General features: G+C 37.8%; 1 protein-coding gene across 2 annotated transcripts in view; it reads right to left on the reverse strand.

Annotated features, from left to right (window-relative positions):
• Positions 1–2956: 2956 nt before the first annotated feature.
• LOC110097293 overlaps positions 2957–20202 on the reverse strand; it is a 50028-nt gene continuing 32782 nt past the window's right edge. Inside the window, exons 7-8 of one of the 2 annotated variants that reach the window (XM_020823581.2) lie at positions 19536–19619; positions 2957–3270 (exon numbers count right to left, since the gene is read on the reverse strand). In XM_020823581.2, coding sequence (XP_020679240.1) covers positions 19542–19619 — 78 coding nt within the window. In that variant the 3' untranslated portion in view covers positions 2957–3270; positions 19536–19541. Of the gene's footprint in view, positions 3271–19529; positions 19620–20202 lie in introns of both variants that reach the window. The other variant, XM_028695369.1, reaches the window with a different exon arrangement.

Consider the following 20202-nt stretch of genomic DNA (forward strand, 5'->3'; position numbering starts at 1 on the left):
TTCTTCGATTCGGTTGAGTCAATTGATTTCTTTTGCTCAAATCAAAGAGCCACCAGATTTTTCTCATCGAGTCAATCATTTTGTTACATTTCATTGATTTCTTGAAGAAAATAATTATGATGAATCTCCATTATCAAAATTATTTAATTTATAGTATAATATATATAAATTTGATTCATTCTTAAGATATGGCAACCATCTTAAAATAAACTAAATATTTTGAATTTATTTTAAACAAAATTTTATTACGATGGATCTTTTTATAATTCCTAATATGGGATAAAATTATCAATTATTTAAGAAAAAAAAAATAATAAATGCTAAACAATATGAATGAGTGAAGTAAATATGAAATTTGATGGAGGGGGTCAAAATTGAGATGAGTTAATTTTGATAATGATGACACATTTGGTAATATGTGATGTACCCTAAAAGGTTATAAGCTCTGCATCTTATTTTGTGATAAAAAAATAAAACAATAAAAAAAAAAATATATTTTGAGGTAATAATTATTTTAAACATAAGTAAAAATTCAAAAAAAAAAAAGTTGCCATTATTTAGGTTAATTATATATTAGATGGATATTCATATTATAAAATATTTTCGAATTAATATATTGAGTAAGACTATCATATTCTTCTAAATAATAATAATAATAATAATAATAATATTTTTTTAATAAAAGGAGCATTAACTAGTAAATAAATAAATAAATAATTATTGCATGAGGGGAAAGGAGAAGAGCAATGTGCTTTATTGGGCCGGCGCGCATATTTAGATGGGCTTTTTCGTTGACTTTAAACCAAAGGGGGACTATCGATGATGCCACGTCACTACATGCTGATGGATTCTTACCTTTCTCAGATCAGTTCTATTAGGCACTGTTACACGCAATGTCATAAACAGAATATTTTTTTAATGAAATATATAATAATAAGGATAAATATTTTCATTAGACCTATCTTTTTTTAAATTTTACAGTTCGTTGATTTCAAACATATATATTTAAATGAAAGAAAATCCATTTGAATTATAAATCCTAAGAATTTTTTTTTTTTACAAAAGACTGCTCTTTATTTATTTTTGATGCAATTACATACATAAAAAAAATTTAGGTATTACAAAAATTATATAATTTTACATTCACTTTTTAAATTCTCATATAAAAATAAGAATTTACAACTGGCCTTTTTTTATTTTTATTTTTTTTGCTTTTGTCAAATTTTTTTAAGTTACGTATCTCACTTTGATATGCTTGTTGAGAGCTTCCTCTATCAACCAAGAGGTCTTAGACTTCCTCATCTACGGGTATGTGTGAGTTTATCTTAACTAACTTAAATGTCCTAAAAAATCACGTAAGTTTGTTTATTTTTGAAAAAAATATATCCGAAAGTTAATTTTGAACTATAATATCATTATTTTGAATTAAGAGTTAATGATCAACTACATAAGCAAAAATATATTATTTAATTTTAGATAGTGACAAATACTTATAGCATTATCCATCAAGAAAGGCAAAAAAATTTTGCCTGTAAGCATCTTATTGTTTTTAACTCAACATTTTTCATATTCTCGTTCCAATCAACTTAGTACATCTCTTCCCCCATTTCTAAAATTGCTTACTAAACCCAATATTATATTGATATGTAAAATCCAATTATAATGTACTAGATTGGGGAATTCTTCTGGTCTCATAATATATCATTTCCCTTTTTAGCACTCTCAATGTCTTCTTTCACGACATTTTACCCATAGGTACCTTAAACAAAACTTTCTCATCTTCATCACTAAATAAAAAAGCCTCATATTTGTCATGATTGAGATGCCACAATACACAAAGAAATATATCATAAGCTTTTAGATATCATCCCTCTCAATGCACTCCAAAAAAAAACCTATCAATATCTAAGTTCTTGATGTTTTTGTTTCCACCTAAGTAGTTATCTAAGAGCTCACTCATTTTGCTCATCCTATTGAATTACCCCTCAATTGGATATTCTTCAAACTCCAACCTAGTATTGCACATTCAACTATGCCAAGTATAGTATTTTAATCCCCAATGTTGAACTCTTCTTATTTTTCTTTTTTAACCCTAAAAAATTCATAAATTATGTCGGCCATATGTCAACAGCCATCAATTAAAAGATGTGCGTGACATACATAGCCAACCAACCCTTTTATGTTGAACTCAACATAGTTGCTCTAACTCTCATTATCATAAACTATTCTTAGTGATAGTGATGAATGATGGCCTTGAAAAATAGCAATTAATAACATTCAAAGAACTGCTTTTGAAGGGGTGAGTCTATGCATTTACATGAAGCTCATTAACATCAAATTGTCTAATAATATTCTCTATCACACCCCAACTCTCTATGTGAATAGTATAATCTAATATCTCTCCACAAGCTTTTTCATCTAATTCTCATTACCTCTCCACATCTCTCTCTACAAGTATAATCTAATCTTTACACACATTAAAACAATTAAATTACTCGATTTCAAAAGATATTAGGGGAAAACAATACAAATATAACCACCTTGATTGAACCAAATTCAAACAACTTTTTTATTGTTTTCTCACTGCTTTTCAAAAAAATTTATGATAGAACACTGTTTTTTATAATCTAAATAGCTAAGTTGTTTTCCTCACAGTAATTTCATAACCCACTTAAAAAAAAAAAAACTATTGATGTCCCAAACAAACCCTTAAATTCGTTTGTAATCCGGGGATTTTAACTATGAAAAAGCTTTACACTCAGGGAATAAGATATTTCTAAAAATAATTATATATAATGGGCCATCATCAATAAAACATCACAAATTTGGTATCTATCATGTTGCATTTGATCACTAGTTGCAAATTGATAAGAGAAAAACAATTATTTCTTAAAATAAGTCAAGAGAAGTAACTATACCAGACAATATTCAAATAAACAAGAAATGCCCCAGAAAATACAGGGTAAAACCATCAAACTCATTTGAAATTTATAATGGCCAACTATTGCATCCAAAGTCAACAAAATTATGATTCAAGATGGAATAAAATACAATTTAGTTGCACTAAAATAAAAAATAGAAAGTAATCTCTCTTCAAGTGCATGCATAATGAAGTACAACATGCTGAAATTTTATGTTTTAGCTTTCTAGCATTACATACAACATAACAAAAGCACAATAATTTGAATGGAATATTCAACCACAAAGCATACGAGCTTGGCTCTTCTAGCTTGCCGTTGGGCATTTTATGACTGTAAACCGGCCAAAAACCTGCATGACAGACGTGCTTAAAAACAGTAGAAATTTCTATCAAAGCAAAGATGTAAACGTTTGATTCAGTAAGAAAATAATAATAACAAAATATAATTCGAGGATTTTGCTTGTTTGGCTCTCAAACCCCACAAAAAGTAAGAGAAACTAAAGACTTTTATGACAAATAAGTGCTTCAACTAGTATGATTCAGCCTACCTATAGCATTTAAATGATCAATTGTGCATCTATGACTAGGAGCTGGTGGTGTCCCAAAAATCATACTGTAAATGCCTAATAAAAGCGTTATGATTCAGGCTTCATTTGAGAAGACTTTCTTACTGCTTCTTAAAGCAGCTTTTTAATACAAAAAATTAAAAATTTTGTACTAGAAAGCTATTTTAAGAAGCTTTAAGAAAGCTGTCTCAAACAAAGCCTCAAAATATCGAGTTCAGGATAATGGATTAGCTGTTGCTATGTAGTACTCGTGGGATTCATGCAAAACTTAAAACAAGATTAATCTATGAAGACTAGTAAAATAGAACTATACTAGTGGGCTTTAAAAGGCTCACACGCTCGTTGGAGTTTCCTTCTGCTTTGTTAGAGTTTTAGGAAGAGCGCCATGGGACTTTAGAAATTGTTTAAATTTTCAAAAGATTTTCCAAGCCATTTGAATATGATTTATTTGACTTTTGCGGGATCAGCACCAAGGATGAGACTTACAACTCCAAATAATGGAGAGGCCAAAAGAAAGGACTTAGAACCCTATAGAAAGCAAACCTAAAGATTGAACTTATGAATCTGACCGTAGAGAAGCCCAAAGGTGGACGCAAATCTTCACAATAGTCTGGAAACCTTACACAAAAGCACCATCAAGTATCAAATTGAAGAAGCCAAAGTCGGGTTATGAGCTTCCGAGATGCAATGTCCATGTCAATGCACTGCATTTGGTTTTGAGGTCTTCAATTTCTTCGAATAATAGGATTAGATATCCTCTTATCTGTCGATGGCCTTCTCCATCTGTTGCTCTATTAGATATAAACTGAGCTAAATTGGTTTGATATGTAGGTTGCCCATCAATCGAAGTCACTAAGGCCAATGATAAATGGGGAAAATTCAAGTTTAGAAAATTTTGGTGCACCTGGAATAATCTATCAATATTTTAGGCACCAAAACACTTTTGTTAATTTTTTACATTTTGTGAGGAAAGGGACTTGCTCGACCTCTCATACAACTCGACTCTATCAAAATAATATTTGTAGTTGGTGATGATCTGTTTATTTAAATTCCATGTTTTAAAGTGTTCATTTTGTTTTTCAGTACTTTGAGCCTCATTTTTACTTGATAATATGCTTAGTGTTCAAATTTAATTCATTCCATTTCTGTTCGAGGATTTATCCAAAATTTTGGTAGATATTCCACATTATCCTCGCAAGCGGGTCTGCAAAAAGTAATCCAAATCATCCCACCATGTAAAAAAAAAGACATCTACAGTGAAAAGCATGACAAAATCATGACCTACTACCTTAACAATGTGAAGAAAGAGGAGAACAGGTGTTGCATTGCACCAAAATAAATCAATGAACTCGAACCAAAAAAGGTGGGTATAAAGACTTGATATTTCCAAAAATTCTTGTAAAAAATATATATATAATATCATTAAGATCCAAAAAATTTTACTAGCACTTCCAAGTTTCCCATGAAGAAGGGTCTAGCCAAAGAGTCAGATGACAAGAAAAGTTTGCATAGTGTGGTGCACAAGGGAACAACTTACTTTTTACTGTCCATCCTTCCAATGTAAAGAAAGACTAAGTATATGTGGTGGAAAACACAGCTAAAAATGAGATTACCAGCCATAACAAGAAATGTGTATGGGTTTTTAACATAAACTCTGATTGTTAGCAAAATAATAACAAAATAATGCATGGAGCCAACCCATCGTACCAAGAAATATATGTATAGCTGATATCATGCAGGCTCTGTTTTGTGAGCAAGCAAATGCACCCACCACATGAGCATTATTTATAGAACACAAGTAAAAGGACACAAAAATATCTAAGAATATTTTTTTAAGAACTACATCACTAGATGTCTAAAAAATTTTCTAAAGCGCTTCATCAACTCCTAATAATCAAACAATTTCTAATATTCAGAGAATTCTAAAAATCGTTTAAATCCATCCCCAACTATTTAAGCCGCCACTTAGGGCTCCTTCAACTGAAATTATGATGCGCAACAAATAAGTGAATTAAAAAAACACAATGATTCAACTCTTTTTTAAGGGAGGTTAATGGGCCCACATAAAGAATTTTATGTGATCATTTAGTTCTTTATGTGGCCGTGTGAAGTCCTTTGCATAGGCACATCATGGGCTCAAAAAATTCATGACTTATCCTTAACAAGAGTTTGGATTCTAGGTTAAATTTTCAAAAGGTGGATTATATTGTAAGGTCAAACACTACTAAAATATTTTGTCCTCATTTTGCGAAGTCTTTAAGATTTGATTCCACATTTCTCATAGGTGTAATCCCCTATGATAATTACTAATTATCTTTCACGATCATGAGAGAGCACTTTCGATTAAGACTAGTCGTCAAACACTAAGCACTTATTGTATAGTTGCAGCAATTTGATTTTAGTATAGAAAAAATTATCACATTTAACTTAAAGTGAATGATGAGAGTAATGATAATGAACACGATCAAGATTATATTGTTCCATCATCCCGAGTTGTCTTCAACTTTGATCTACTTAGTCAGCAAGGATAGATGACAAAACTCGACCAAAGAATTATTGTTAACAACTATAAGTTGCGCCTTCTAAGGAAAGCTTATAAAACTAAGGTGAATGTTTGCCCAATGGGATAATTTTAAGTCACCTTAGCTAAGTTTATGCCCTATAAAGTGCACCATATAATATACAACTCAAGGAGTTGGAGACATAAGGCAATATCTGGGCTATGATCATATTTGTATATGTTAGAAATCAGAGGTTTGAGAAGAAAGCTTGAATTTTATTATACACTATAATCCCTATTTATAGATCTATACATGATGTTTAATAAGGAAATAAATAACTACATAATAATGAAATATAACTCTTCCTAAATCAGTTGCCCATCTATGGAAGGTGTTTAACGTGATTGAGGCAGGCTTCCCACGGATCCCTCATAGCCGTGGGATTAGCATGAGAATGTGAGGCTGGGATTTAACACTCCCCCTCAAGCTAGGGAGTATAGATCTGTCATTTCCAGCTTGGCAATCATTTTGAGAAAGGCAAAGCTGTCCAGTCCTTTGGTGAGGAACTGAGGTAATCTGCGAGTTGATCTTTTGATGGTACATGGTTGATAAACATTAGACCATTGTCTAATTTCTCTTTAATAAAATGTTGATCTACTTCTATGTGCTTGGTCCTGTCATTCTGGACTAGATTGTGGGCTATGCTGATTGCCGATTTGTTGTTGCAGTGTACTTCATGGGATCATCCCACTTGATCCTTAAGTCTTCTATAATCATCTTGATCCATATTATCTCACATATTTCTAAGGCCATAGCTCTATATTCTGCTAATGCACTGGATCTTGCTACCACATTCTATTTTTTACTTCTCCATGTAACTAGGTTCCTTCCAAGAAATGTGCAGTATCCAGAGGTAGATCTTCTATCTACCGGTGATCCCACATAATCAACATCAGTGTATGCTTCTGGGGTTTTTTCGCGATCTCTTCTAAAGAGAATTCATTTCCCTTGGTTTCCTTTAAGGTAGTGCAGTATCCTGTCTACCGCTTGCATATGAGCCTGCATTAAATTTTGCATAAACTGACTGACCATGCTTACGACAAATGCTATATCTGATCTAGTGTGGGAGAGGTAGATCAATTTCCCTACAAGTCTCTGGTAAGACCCTTTATCTACATCTAGATCTTCTTTTGCTTCCCCCCGTTTAAGATTTGATTATACTAGTGTTGGTGCTGGTTTACAAGCTAATTTATCAGTTTCTTTTAAAGATCTTTAATGTATTTCTGTTATGAAATAAAGATTCATTTGCTCGAGTGGGCTACTTCAATTCCGAGGAAGTATTTTAGTCTACCTAGTTCTTTGATATAAAATTGCTTTGCATCACAATTGGACTTTCTTTCTTTTTTTCATTATTCCCAGTTAAGATAATATCATCCACATAGACCAGTAGTATGGTAACTTCTCCTGAGTCTGAGTGCTTAAAGAATAGTGTATGATCTCCTTAACTTTGTTTATACCCATTAAGAAGCATGAATTTTGAGAATCTTTCGAACCAAGCGTTCTTGGTGATTGTTTGAGCCCATATAAAACCTTTTTTTAATCTGCACGCCTTGTTACCTTGAGGACATTATCGGGAGATTTTGAGGCGTCTATCAGAGAAGGCATCGAAGATCGACGACTATGATTAGGAGTCTTTATTTGTGATGCATTTTATGTATTTCTTTTATTTATGTTCTAGTTTTTACCATTGTACCCTTGATAGGGATTAGTTCGTGTTGTAGCCCAGAGGGCAATTTAGTCTGTCTTTTATCTCTTGAGGCCTATATATGAAAGCCCTAGCTTTTGTATTGGAATTTTTATGATGATTTTGAATAAAAACTTCAGCACTTATTCCTTTTCTTTGCTGTGAGCTCTTGAGAGAGAAGAGAACCCAAAGAGAGGGTCAAGCAATTCCCGTCATCCGCCGGTAGAGTCTGGGCTCGCGATTTGTATCCATTATTGTTCCTTATTTCCTCTTCCTCTTCACCATACCGCCATCTACCCACCTCCACCTAAATTTTGAACAAACCCTCTCCCTCCACCCAAACCCGCCAGCTAAGCCCTTCCCCATCCCAACCGCTGGCCACCTTTCACTAAATCCTCACCGTCGACCAAGCCCCCTCTCTCCACCTACTCACCGGCCCAATCCCCTCCCCCCTTCCCCTACCGCCGGCCAACAAGAAATCCTAGCCTTGTCGATGGCCACCCTCCCAATCCTCCAAGGCTCCAATTTCCAATCATCCACTTATTTCTTTCCTAATTTAAGAGCATTCTAATTTGGAAGGTCCCTTTAATTCAAATTTCAAATGAATTTGAATTTCAACAACTTTCCAAATTAAAATAAACCTATTTTGGAAGTTCCCCTAATGTACAATGTAAAATTAATTTGGATTTAATTCCAAATTCCACATTCAATGCATGTGGCACATATATCGTATGTGGACACCGCTACCCTCCCTCCTTTGGCCAACCCCCCTATCTCTCTCTCTCTCTTAATTAATTCCTCCCCTTATTACTCGCAATCAAAGCCCCTCCCATCAAGGTGTGTCGCCCCACATATTCCCAATTAGAGGAGATTCAAATTTTAAATTATTCCCTCCTTCCCCACCTTGAAATCTGAAATTAAATTTCAAAATTTTAAATTGGTTCTCCCCTCCCCACATTAAACCCTAAAATCTGAAATTAAGGCTAGCCTCTCTCCTAGCCTTGGCCGACCACCCAAACCCCTCCCTTCCATCTCTTCTCCCTTGCTTCATACACCATCCAAGGTAGAAGATACATCATCCCTCGGCCTACTTCTCCATGTATGGCCGATCTCAAGCAAGATCATGGATTCGTCTACGATAATTAAGGATTAGTGGATGTTCTTTGTTTCCCCTTCTTCGGCATCAACTGGGAGATTGACCAATCCACCAAATACTATGTCGACTAGATCTTCTTCTCATCAACTACCGCTTTTGCGAACATCGACATCCCATCCAGTGGCAAATCCTCCATCATCCACCGACCTCCTCTTCCTCGGTTAACTCTTCAACTCAGACTTTACTTAATATAGCCCCGCTGCAATAACTCATCCACCTACTTCTTAAGCTCAGCATGTTCCATGGGGTTAATGCGATAGTGGGGCAAATTGGGAAGAGAGGCCGCAGTGACAAGACCAAAAGCGTGCTGGATGTCTCTAAGTGGGGGTAACTGATCAAGGAGATAATCAGGGAAGACATCAACAAAGTCACTCATTATGGGTTGCACCTCCTGGGGAATGGGCTCGTCAGACTCAGTGGAACTCTCACGGTCAACCAATGTGTACAGGAGTGCACCTCGTGCTATTTCAGAATCCAGGACCTTGGTTGTCACAAGGTTCAGCTCTTTCTTGGGCTTGACTGGATTGGGGTTGGGGTCATCTTTAACCCTGGGATGCGTAGGCAATAACTTGATTTTCTTGCTTGCATACTCAAACACGCTGGTGTTTGAATGCCCATAAATATGGATATCATTATCAAAGAGTCAGGGATGCCCTAGGATGATTTGCCCAATATCCATCACCAGAACATCACACCACACGTTCTCCTTATAATCAGCGAAGGAGATGGATCTGAGGCTTCATTCCTTCACCTCTAAGGCAGTAGCATTGACCCAAGCTACCGTGTAGTGATTAGGGTGGGGAACGGCAGACAAACTAAGTTTAGACACCATGCTGGAGAAGACAACTGTGGGCTCCGAAAATTTGGCCTCGGCCTCCACCCGCTCTGTTGCTTTTTTTATTTGGGAAAGTTTTAACGGATTAAGTTCCAGGGTAAATTTTGGAAGGCAGATGGGTTTGTAGATAAGACACTACCCAGAGATTTCGCCCTCATTTTGTAAGGACTTTATGATATGAGTTTTTGTTTCCTATAGGTGCAAGCCCCTGTAGTTAATTACCCCTCCCGATCACGAGAGAGAACTTTCGATTAAGGCTAGTCGTCAATCAGATACGTATAAATACGTGTTATCTGGCATATAGTAGTAGCATTGGGCTTAGAAAATGTAAAAATTGGAAAGTTGGAAGACTTGATATTTACAATTGAAAATATCACCATCTTGCACTTAAAGCGGATGGTGGGGGAATGGATGATGGACCTGACTAAGATCCCATGGTTCCGTCGTCCCGGGCCATCATGGTCCCTGGTCTACTTGGTCAGAGGAGGTAGTCGACCCAACCTGACAGAAGGATCCTTGTCGGTAGCTATAGTTTGCTTCGTCCAAGGGTACCTTATAGACCTGGGGTGAGTGTTTGTCTAAGGGAATAAATTTGAATCCACCTTAGCTAACAGAGGGCTTTGTGCCTATCGATTATATCTTATTGATTCATATATCAAGGATTTGATGTCATAAGGAACGTATTGGCTCTGACCATAACCAGTATTTCGTGGTGCCATTTGACAGCAAAATCACTCGGTTCAGAGAGTCCCGGGTCATAACCGTTTATCCTGCGGTGCCATTTGGCGGTAAAACTGTCAGTTAAAGGACACGTACCACGCCCTTACTAGCAGAAAATTGTTTGAGAATGGATCTTAGTAATATTTTCTTTGTGAGCTAAAATAATTTTTAGATTTGTCCACCCCGGCAAACTATTGCAGAGGGTGGATGAATTTTGCTTTAAGTGTTGATGGATGAATTTCTGAATTTTAAATATCTGGAATTGGGATTTGAGATTTGAATTTGTGAGAATTTGAGTGGCAATTGAAAATATTTGTGAACCCATCCGGTTGAGATCTTTGTTCAACACGGCCATCATCGGGGTGACTTTAAAGTCACTTCAATTTGAAAACTGATACGGTGGTTCCTTTAGAACTGCCTCGTGAGGCGGTTCCTTCTGAACCGCCTCAACCGGCACCTCCTAGGCCGGCACTTGTATACGAAAGGAAGCAATTTCGCCTCCTTTCTTGCCCAAATTAAATTATCGCCTATGGGTGGTGTCCACAGGATTTGAACTTATTTGAAAATTATTTTTAGGAAAGATTTGAGGAGGTGGAAAAGTCTTTAAATAGGAGAGGTACGGGGAAGGGAAGGGCATGCAAGTATTGTTTTCTTCTTCGAGTTTCTTGGGTGTTTTGGGCTCTAGACTCTCTTGTCTAGAGATTTAGGAGAGACGATCCTCCTCTCGAATTGTGGATCACTTGTATCTTGCTTTCGTATTATTTTTTTCTTTGTTTCCCTTATTGCAATCTATTATTTTGGGGCGGATTTCACCCAGATTTTGGCTTATTTCTCGTTGTTTAGTCTCCAATTAGTAATAGGTTTGCTTGCGAACTCAAGTATTCCCTTAGGGTTGCTTGCGAACTCAAGTATTTCCTATCAAATTGGTATCAGAGCGAGTCTTGGGGCCGGTGGAGGGCTGTTGTCGGCAAATTCCAGCAGCAGTTTTTTGATCGGAAAAAGCTGTTGTTTTTTTTTTATTCCAAGATCCAAATTTTGTGAATCTACAAACTCCGGATGATAATGGCGGCCAAGAAAGTTGATGCTTTAGAGGAGAAACTCGAAGGAGAGATGAATCAAATCAAAGAAACCGTGGAGGAAAGAATTTCTTCCATGGAGGGGCAGGTGGCCGATCTCAGTGACATGATGAAAAGAATGTTGGAAGTTGGAACTTCAAGCACAAACGGTGGCATCCGAAGCGAAGGGCCCCGAAGCGAGAAACACCAATTCTGAAATCCGAAAGGAGGAAGAAGAGGTGGAAATCGTGGAAGGGGGAAGAAGAAGACCCTATGTGGAGCCTTTCCATAGGGAGGAAAGAGGAGATCGACATGGAGAAAGGAATGGATATGGGGGAGCGGAGCAAGGAAGGGCTGATTGGGAATGCCAGGAGGGGTTTTACGGCCGTCAGGGTGTTGAATTTGAAGGGAGAAGAGGGGACTTTGAAGGGGGTTTGAGCTATGGCAGGGAAAGAGAAGATCGAGAAACTTGGGGTGCACCTAACACTTGGGAAAGGGGAAACTATGGAAGAATCCGAGGCAATGGGGAGGTCAAAAGGTAAGGAAGTTGACGATGCCCATATTCGAAGGAGAAGACGCGTATGGATGGATTTACAAAGTGGAGCGATACTTCGCCGTCAATGGGCTAACAGAGGAAGAGAAGCTAATGGCAGCCGGATTATGCTTAGAAGGGAAAGCCCTGTCATGGTTTCAATAGAGAGATCAGAGGAGGTCGATCAAAAATTGGAGGGAATTTAAAGAATGCATAATAGAGCGTTTTCAATCCGATCAAGGAGGAGACTTCTATGAGCAGTTCTTTGTGTTAATACAGGAGGGATCAGTAGCAGATTACCGGGAGCGACTCTCAGATACAATATAGGAGGGAAATTTCATGAAAGGATTGAAGGCAGAGATCCGAGCAGCAATGAAGGTGTTGATGCCCCGTGACCTGGGGGAGGCCATGAAGTTAGCCCAACTGGTAGAAAATCAGAAAAATTTGGAGAAGGGAGCCAGGAGTAGCAGCATCGAGGGCACGTACAGGAAGACGACTACTCATCTCGCACCTAAAGGCTCTGCAACAGGAGGGAATAAAGAAGCTACCAAGGAGAAGATAGGAGGAAACGGAGGAAACTTCAAGCAGCTGACAAAGAAAGAGATGCAGGAGAAGAGTATCCGTACGAAAGCACAAGTGGTTTTCCCTGCCACGTCACAAGGGTGTGTACAGGTACTTAAGTAACATCCCCACCACGCTACAAGAGCGTGTATAGGGCTTACCCACTTCGCCGTAGGCATCGCACTGGGCTCCCTCCTACCATGCTATGAGAGCGCGTATAGGTGGTTCTCCGGTCTGCTGCAAACGTCGAAAATGGGATTTTAGGCGATTACTCGCCTCGTCGTAGGCGCCGGACCGGGTTTCCTCCCACCATGCTACAAAAGTGCATATAGGGGGTTTGCCGGTCTGCTCGAACGATGAAAACGGGAACCCGAGTTAAGGAAGATATAGCTTAATGGTCGACAAGGTGGAGGGCACGTAGACCGAGGAAAGGGAGGAACGAGCATTTTTTTTTCTTTTTTTATTAAATTAACCTTAATTAATTATAATTAAATTTAATTAATTACATTAATGATAATTAATTAAAATGAAATAATTAATTATGATTAAATTTAATAATTCATACTTAATTAAAAATCATTTTTTAAATTAATTATAATTTATTTATAATATTATATATATATATATATATATTAATTTTTTTTTGTTCCTCAATTCGGCGAATTTACTGGATTTGGCCGTGGAAGCATGCACAAGGGAGAAAGTTACCTACACAACCAGTGAGCACCCATTCTTCCTTCCGAACAAAATGTTGTAACTTCTGATTCGACGAAAAGGGGATGGCGTCGGAGGAGCAAAGTCGCACGGCCACGAAGAAGCGCGTGATCGGGAGAAAGTTGCCTTCACAGCAAGCAGGATCCCGTTCTTGCTTCCGATCAAAATGTGTAACTTCCAAACTGACAGGATGGGAATCGTGGAAGGAGCGAAGTCATTCAGCCACGAACAGAGCCGAAGAAGCGAGCTCCACTTCCTGCTTCTGATCAAAATGCGTAACTTTCGATTCGACTGGAAGGGATAGCGTTGGAGGAGCGAAGCCGAAAAGCGGGAATGGGCCGAAGAAGAGCGTGAAACGGAGAAAGTTACTTCACAGCGAGCGTGCTCCCATTCTTACCTCCAATCGAAAGTGTCGTAACTTCCGATCCTTCCCAGTGAGTGAGCTCCCTTCGTCACTTCCGATCCAAGATGTCGTAACTTCCGATCTAACTGGAAGGGAAAGTTGTCGCTGGAGCGAGGTCAAGCAAGCGCGAGAGAGGGAGCGAGAGCCAGAGTGAGAGAGAGAGCGAGCGGGGTTAAGAAGGCCTCTCCTCTTTGGCTCTTTAACGACGCCAGAGTGAGATCGTGCGGAGTCGTGGCGGATGTGATGTCGATCATGCGGGATGGTCATGACATGCGAGCAGGTAAACACGAAGCCTTTTTTTTTAGTTTCGTTTTGGTTCCGAGGTCAACAACAACATTGATGCAACTGTTACTATCCACTGTGACTTTACAGTTTTTATCCTTGATTTTGGTGTAGTTGTGAAAGATTGAAGTCCTACGCCAGTCATCAGTGGCAACAGGTTATGACAGTGCACAATCTCACTGCGCAGATGGGAGAGGTGCCTATTTTCTGTATACAGTGGATGACAGCAGTGTCGTCATCCTCTTAAACAAATTCAACATCATCTTCAACTTAGTGAATCTAATCAGCCTCGAGCTCATGTTCTTCTTCAATGATCTCCTTAATAATGGTGACTTTGTAAGGGATAGAACACTGAGAGGAGATATGCCCATACCCCTGGCATCGAAAGCACTTAGTTCCTGGGTGGGACCTAGGAATATCCAGGGTGGGAGGCTTACTTCTAAAGTCAGGACGAGGTGTGGGAGGGCTAGAAGGTGGTTGGGTAGTGTTTCCAGGGGTCGGCTGGGCCTTGGAGTGGTGAGGGGCCGAACTACTGGAGGGTCGGTAGGAAGGTCTAGAGTCTTGGTGTCGACTAGATTGTTGGGGATGAGTTTCCTCAAGGTCTAACACTAGGTTGTAGGCATTTTCAAGAGTAGTAACGTTCCAGGAAAATAGTTCGTTGCGCAGGTCCTCGCGAAACCCGGTACGAAACATGGACAGAATTTGATCGGGAGTAGTAGAGGTCTCCCCTTGCAGCGAATCAGATAATAATTAAAAGCTGCAATGTACTCCTTCACCGGTTTGTTGCCCTGTGTTAATCTATTCCACCTATCTAGGAGCTTGGGGAAGTACGAAGGAGGTAAGTACTTCTGTTTAAGCTCGTACTTCATTGAAAAACAATCAATGATAGGATACCTTTTAGAATTCTCTTAAGGCTTTCTAGGTTGGCCCAAAATTGACTAGCCCTACTAGTGAGTTTCATTTCAGCGAATCTAACCTTCTTAGCTTTAGAAATATTGTACCACTTAAAAAAACTATTCATGCCCTTGATCAAGTCCAGAAAGAGCTGGGGATCGAGGATACCGTCAAAGGTTGGGGCATCTACCTTGATGTTTTTCAACAGAGGTATATCAGGGTTATTATGAAGGTCATGACCGTATTGAGGAGCACGATAAGGGCCACGGAGGTGTCCTTCATCCGGTAAGGTATCATCCCCATATAACGAAGGAGGTCTAGAAGGTGTGTAAGGTGTAGGGTGATTCCTAACTAGATCTAGTGTGTCAAAGTGTTCCGTTGTTTGGCGACGGAGCTCAGCTAGGTCGGATTGATTTTCTCTAAGTTGTTGGCTGATAGTGTTCATTTGACCTACCAACAGATCTAAATTCCTGTGAATGTGTTCCAGGTCCATCCTAAGTCTAAGGGTGACTCAGAACTATGCAAGTATGAAAGAGATTAATATGCTAACAAGCAAGTAAATTTTAATTTGTGCGGGATGCGATTTAGATGCTAAACATGTAAGACAATTTCCTAGCAGGCACCTAAATGTAACCATTCTCTGATATCAAAAATGATGTAGAACTAAATGCGTAGGTGAGAGCAATATTTGAAATTACACGCCTTTTAAATTAGAACAACAATAATTAATTTAATTTTTAGTGATTTTAAACAAATCTTGAAAACAAGCAAGATGTGAGTTAAGCTTAGGCCAAATTATACAATAAGAGTTAGAATAATGAATAATCAATTCCAATCAAGCTTAGTATAGCATGAGGAGTTTTCAAAGGAAATTCATAAATTAACATTTTGATTAGACACTACTTGGATCCACTCGCTCACACTCTTAATATTTGGCTAAGTGGAGATAAGTTGCACAACCTTTATGATGCCACAATTTAAAAGGGAGAACATAGAAAGGCAAAGACTTGGAGGAGAAATTCACCTTTATCAGGGTTTGGAAACGATTTGCCACTGAGTGGGAGGAAATTGTTCGTCGATAACGGTGGCAAGGGAGAAGATGATCCTTTCGACGTAGTCTTTAACGGTCCGGTCGATCTCCAAGTTGACAATAAAGAACGGAGACTGGAGGATGTCAATCTGCCCTTGATCGTTGTAGAAAAAACTGTAATCAAGTTATGGATCCGCAATTCATGGGTAGGGAGACTTCCTAAAGTGCTGGAGAGGGGAAGGTGTTGCTTCTTCTTTTCCTTCTTCTTTTGGTGACATATCGAGCCAATGAGAAGAGGTGGAGGGAGAGATTAGGTGGTCGGCCAAGACTAGAGAGGGAAGTTAACTTCCAAAATCTGAAGTTTAATTTCACATTTGATTGGGAGAGAAAGGGAAGTTTAAAAAATTTAAATTTCAAATATATAGAGGGAAAGGAAGGGCGCTCCTTTGACGAGGGAGTTGATTAGGGTCTCAAAGGGGAAATGGACTTAATGTAGGAGAGAGAGAGGGAAAGAGGGGCCGGTGGCATGCTATGGGGGGAGTGGGGCTTTTTAGGGGGGATTTAAAGCTTGCCCTATTTAGAATCTTGAATTAGAAAAGATTGTTTTAAATCAAATCCCATTTAAAATTCAAATAGATTTAATTTAAGAAACTTCCTAAAATAAATCATAGTAGTTTATGAAAGAAATTTAAATTTTCAAATGAAAGAAATCAGATTTTAATTTCCTATTGTGGTTTGCATCATAAATGGAAAGCATTAATGTTGTAATTTGAAATTTGGAGGCAAGGGGAGAGGAGTTGCGGCCGGCGGCTAGGGGTAGGTTAGGGTTGGGGACCGGCAGCCAGATGGAGGGAAAAAGGCCTTGGGGCCGGCGGCTAGTAAGAGGAAGGGTTTTTAGGTTCGGCGGCTTGGAGGAGGGAGGGAAAGTGGCCTTGAGGCCGGCGGCTAGGAGGGAAGAGAGAGGGAGGCAGGCGGCTTTGGAGGGGTTGTAGGGACTCGACCGGCGACTATGGAGGGGAAGGAGATCTTAGGGTTTAGGGAAGAGGGAGGAACCACGAACCTGGACACTTCCTACGGTTGGTGGGTGATGCGGTGCCCTCACCTAGGGTCACCAAACACGCTCACACGCTCTCAACTCTCCAAGACAATGCAAAAAAAATTTGTAATAATATTCATCATCCCTCAAAAGATGAGGAGGCTTTAAATAGCCCACATATAATGAAGGAAACAAAAGACAAACATGCCCCTTAGGGCTTACATAGGACTACTCTTTCAAGTGAGTGAGGGTACAAAGGAAAAATATGCAATAACAAACTCAATACAAACATAATAATAAATCTAATACAACTGATGACTCAAAAGTAACGCGATGCGATCGTGGTCATAGACCATCGGCCCTGTCTCTTGTAAACTCTCCAAGGTTAGATGTCCTCATCAGGGGAACACCACTAGCTTCGTCAATGCTTACCCTGATGAGCTCCTGTTATGGCTTCTCATTTCTTTGGTGTCGAGGGTTCTAGGGAACTAAGGGATGGAAAAGAGGAAGACAAGGCAGGCTCAGAAGGAAGCTTGAACAAAGATCGTCGCTACATTCATTGTTGGTACCAACATTGCCTTCTCTAACAAGTTCTTACTTTGGTTTCCTCATTTAGGCAAGAACAGAAGGGGGAGAGGTTGTGAGAATGGGAGAAAAAGAGAAGGGTGCCTGGAGATAAGTGACTCATGACTCGGCTCAATTATAGATCATTCATTAATATTTGATTAGGGAATCAAACAAGCTTGGACATTTTTTTAAATAATCAATTGTTAAGTAAACAAGTTTAAACAATTATATATTCCACTCATTTATATTCATGAAGAAAATCGTTTAAAGCTCGTGATCAAACTCGTTTAGAGGCTTGTTAAGAAGCTCAATTCATACTTGATACATAAATCATGAACAAGCTCGTTAAGAAACTTAATTAATGTCGGATATAGGGTTGATTGTCTCCTTATGAAAATTATGAACAATCTAATATAAATATTTTATATTTATCAAAATTTAATAGTATAATAATCATTAATTAATAAATAAATGACTCTTCATTATAAATATAAAGATTGGCTTTAATCTTATATGGTATATTTCGCATAATTTTTAATTTTATTATAATAAATTATTCTTATTTTAAGAAAAATTAATTTTATTTTTAAATTATGCTTTTTCATTAGAATGAATTTGTTAAAGAACAAGAGATATTTGTTCATGTTCATTGAATTGTTTGTTTAAAGTATTTATAAAGAAGCTTGTTGATTAGAAGAATCATTTTTTGAGCTCATTTGTTCATGAATATGCTTGTTTAATAGCTAGAAAATACTCGTTAGATATGTTCCTGAATGCTCTTGTCTGATAGCTCGAGTACACTCGCTAGATATTTTCGCAAATAGACTCTACAATAATTATTTGTTGATAGGCTTGATAATGCTCATTTGTTAAGTTAATGAACATCTAGAAAGCAAAGCTCGTTAATTGCTCGATAAGGCTTGGTTTCTTAAAGCTCGATAAGGACGAAATGAAATAAAACATAAAGCCAAACACAAATCAAACATGAACATCTATTATTTAAAACGAACCAAACTTGAACACACAAAAAAACTCAAATTGTGCTCCATCTGAGCTTGAACAAGTTGATGATAAACGAGCTCAAACACGAATAATCACTGCTCAGCTTGGCTCGGCTCGGCTCAATTCGTTTGTAGCCCAAAACAGTATAGAGATGAGATAGGCATTTTCTAATATACAAGAATTCTAAGATTTGGACAAGATATGACATTTGTTAAGTAGAACTTTTTTAAATAAAAATTAATAATATTATTAATGTGTCTCATTTTTCATCACTCGTGCAGGTCAAAATTCTTCCCTGAGGTGCGAACAATTTTTTTTTTCTCGTGAGGTAAAGGTGCCCTTTCCAACTATTTTTGATATTTAGGATGCATTGGCAGAATCCATTTTACGAAATGAGCGACCTTTGAGAGTTTTCATCATGAGCAATGCATTTTAGATTGGATCTTCAAAATGATGTGTCTATTGTTGTTTTTACTCAAACTTCATCAGCTTGAACCCTATGATACATAAGGTGGTCAAAACATAAAGGCTAGAATTGTTTCAATGACACGAAAGGTCTCTTGGCACATCCACTAACTCATTGGCTTGAAACCACATCCTGTGGTGTGGATGTGACCCCTTTGGGATCGCAAGTCAAGGTGGAAACCGAGCCTAAGTTCACTCCTGAATGCCAAGAAGACTGAAGTGGAAAAGAGATCAACAACTTAATAAATGAATAATAGAAAATTTCATTAAAAAATGATATAGGATGCTGCTGATACATCTCGTACTTGATATTTGGTAATGGGTTTGGAAACTTAGGCTATAGTGGTTCTAAATTTTCACTTGAGTCAAGATGAAAAACAGTTGAATTTTATAAATGAAAATCACTGACATTAACACAAAGAATCAAAGAAACCCAATGTTTAGACGCCCATCCACTGATGCTTTAATAGTGTTCACAAATTTCTTAGACAACAACAAAAACCATGTTGCAGAAAAAAAAATGCAAAGGAAAAAGCTGAGACGTACTATTACATGAATTCAGTCAAACCGTTTCCTCCTGCTTTTGCTCACAGATTGTCGGGTCAAAATTTTCTGGCCAGGAGTTAAATGATCATCCTGCATGCAAAATTAAAAATGTTTTTATAATTTAGATACCATGATAGCATGCCCACATTTGGTACTAGCTGCTAAGATGTAGCTTTACAACTTCACATGAACTGTCTATGATATGCAAGATACAACATAAAGTCAACTGAATGATTGCTACAGATACACTCGGTAATGTCCAGCTAAAACCCATTAAGAATTTTATGAACAATAAGCATTTAACTAGATATACAATACTTTGACAAAACGCCTATATAATCTTAAAGCTATTTTAAGACTTAGATGTATTCTTGACCAGAAATAATCTGCCATTCTTCAGGCAAGCAGTTCTGTTCAGTTTTCTTTCTTTAGTGGGGCATACGTCATGGATAAATATTGGTATCCTCTAAAGCGCATTACTAACGAATGAAATGGATCACAAGTAACACACGCCAAGCTTTTATATAGAGGGATACCAACTTCTCAAATGTGGGTGTAAAAGGATCTGTGCAAATTTTGGTATGCAGTTTGTGTTTCAGTTTTCTTGGTGTAGATGCATCACTGAATCAAAGTGGCGTCAGCTTAAAACTCATTACTAATGCATAAAATGGAT

Source organism: Dendrobium catenatum, unplaced genomic scaffold (genome assembly GCF_001605985.2).
Source record: "Dendrobium catenatum unplaced genomic scaffold, ASM160598v2 fragScaff_scaffold_71, whole genome shotgun sequence".
In the NCBI taxonomy this organism is placed as follows: Eukaryota; Viridiplantae; Streptophyta; class Magnoliopsida; order Asparagales; family Orchidaceae; genus Dendrobium; species Dendrobium catenatum.